The 2,362-nt window shown below is 36.8% G+C and overlaps 1 protein-coding gene across 1 annotated transcript; it reads right to left on the bottom strand.

The window, feature by feature from the left end:
* Positions 1-282: 282 nt before the first annotated feature.
* Positions 283-781, bottom strand: LOC117241035. Its single transcript, XM_033507025.1, has 2 exons — positions 374-781; positions 283-337 (listed from the first exon to the last, which is right to left on the bottom strand). The coding sequence occupies exons 1-2, from the start codon at positions 759-761 to the stop codon at positions 312-314; spliced, it is 414 nt and encodes a 137-aa protein (XP_033362916.1). The 5' UTR covers positions 762-781; the 3' UTR covers positions 283-311.
* Positions 782-2,362: the final 1,581 nt, after the last annotated feature.

Here is a 2,362-nt window from a genome sequence, read left to right as displayed (position 1 = left end):
TGTTTTGTTTGAAGGACCTTTTCTAGGAAATCTATGAAATTTATGGAAGGTCCTTGAAACTATGGAGGATACGCTGCGAGTATCCGAAGACATCTGGTTGCCATATTGCCCGCGGTGTGTGGCCTCGGCTAGGTAGAGTTATATATATATATATGTGTGTGAAATGGTAAATATGACGGCTTATTTTATGAGTCACTTGCATTATCAATGGAAATGAGTGTTATAGATATCGCCTACTTTACAACATGCGTGTATATATATATTGGTAAATATAAGTGAGAATTATATGTATAGTTATAAAGATTGTTTGTTTACAGGTGGATAGCATAAGTATTTGGTTTCGTGCGTAGCGTTCAGGTGCTTTACAGTTCTACGGTGCGGATTGCTATTCCTTGAACTAAAAAAATTCTTTCGATGTCAGTCAGATTATTGTAAACGATCATGCATGGGAGGCATGATATAGCGGGTTGTAGGTCCGTTAGGTTTATATCACACATACGACATTGTGATATTTGTGTCCTTGCAGGTACTCCGCATAGGAAATGAGTGGGCGGGTCGTCGCATGGGTCCTGGTCGTCTGGATCTAGGTTGTCGAAACAGTCTTTACAAAGATAACCGTTATCTAAATGGTAGACGGAACGTATCAACCGAACACAGAGGCAAGACTGAACATCCTCCTTCGCTTCCAGATCGAATGCGGGTACGGGCCCGTCTGGGTCCTCTATGTCAGAGTTGATGAATTCGCCACCCGTTCTGTACATACATACAAAAACAGTTAATATATATATTTTTTTATATATGTTTCGTTCGGATCTGTTCCTTTGTACGAATACTGTATCCCTGTATATAATATAATATATATAATATGTTATGATTATGTTAGTTGTTATTTATTATATATATATTTTCCTTATCTCTCCCTCTCTCTCTTTCTCTTTTTTTTCTCTTCTCTTTCTCTCTTCTTCTTTTTTTTTTTTTTTTTATTAGTACCTAACATTGCTATCATCGCTAGGCGCAGAAACACGTCCGGGAGCCTGGCGGTCCACCTTCGAACGGCCGTGGTCGTGAGATGACGACCCAGTGAGGCCCACTTGACTACCCACGACTGCGCCGGTACTGGACCCCTGCACCGTAAACGTTTTTCTTTAGTTTTTCACAATCCATTTTGTTTTATTATAAGTTTCGCCTAGGTCGTCCTCGAGTTTCCATCCTGGTGCCACTCACTCTTTCGCACTCTACCCCGGTCAAAGCCGGTGCAGGGTGACGGGAAGCCCCACGAGAAGGTGAGGTGAGTGGTCTTGGCAGATATGGGCCCACCTACTTCATCGAAATTCTCCGCACCGGATCGGCGAGCTGGCGGGTACCAAAGGCACCGACCAGCCGCTACCCGACTATAGGAGAATATCAGGTCCATCGGGGTTTCCCAGGGCGTGGTCCTACGCCCTGAGAACCCATATCCGCCTCATGCTCCCCAACCTAACCCCAACCTAACCCCAACCTAACCCCTCGTCGCCCTCGATAGAAAGTTGCTAGTGGGAAGCATCGTACGTGAGAAAAACTAATTTTCCCGTGTCAAGCCGTAGAAGACAACAGTCTTTAGAAAGTGATTTAGAAAAAAGATATTTGTTGGGTCTGAAGGACCTTAGCTACCAAATTACTGGGATTTATGATGGGTCCTTGGGACTATTGAGGGTACGCAACAAGGATGAGCGGACATCTGGCTCCCGGCTGGCCCGCGGTGTATGGCCTGGTCCAAGTAGAGGTTCGCCCGACGTAACACTGAATGATATTTTTTATTTGCATATTCAATTTTAAGAATAATCCCAAATAAATTAGGTGGAGTAATTATATTATTCATATCAATTTTATTTTATATATAATTCCATCAATTAATTTAAATAATTTAAAAAATAATAAATTTTAGGTTATTAGTAAAATTCTTTATTGATGATTTATTAATATTTTTATTATATTCACTTGATTAGGAAAACAAATAATTGAATATCCATATACTAATTTAAACTTAATATTTACATCATTATATTTTATATACTTAATCTTTTCATTTTTTAAAATAATATTTGAGATTTCTTATTAAAGAAAAAAAAATAAGTTAATGAACTTGAATAAGTGTATGACTTGAAATCATACCATAGAAATAAAACTTTCTATTATCTTAAAAATTATTTTAAATTTGATATTATTTACAAAACCTTTTCTTACTAATAATATTCTAATTTTAAAAATTAATATTTATATATATATATTTATACTATAATATTAATAAATTTCTAATTATTTAATAAAAATTTAATACAAAATTATCCTTAATAAATTATATGTATATGTATTAATAAAAATA

This window comes from Bombus vosnesenskii, unplaced genomic scaffold (assembly GCF_011952255.1).
Source record: "Bombus vosnesenskii isolate JDL3184/JDL3185 unplaced genomic scaffold, Bvos_JDL3184-5_v1.1 scf7180000015195, whole genome shotgun sequence".
Classification (NCBI taxonomy): Eukaryota; Metazoa; Arthropoda; class Insecta; order Hymenoptera; family Apidae; genus Bombus; species Bombus vosnesenskii.
Note: the sequence above shows the minus strand (reverse complement) of the source record. Positions and strands in the feature narration are given on the sequence as shown.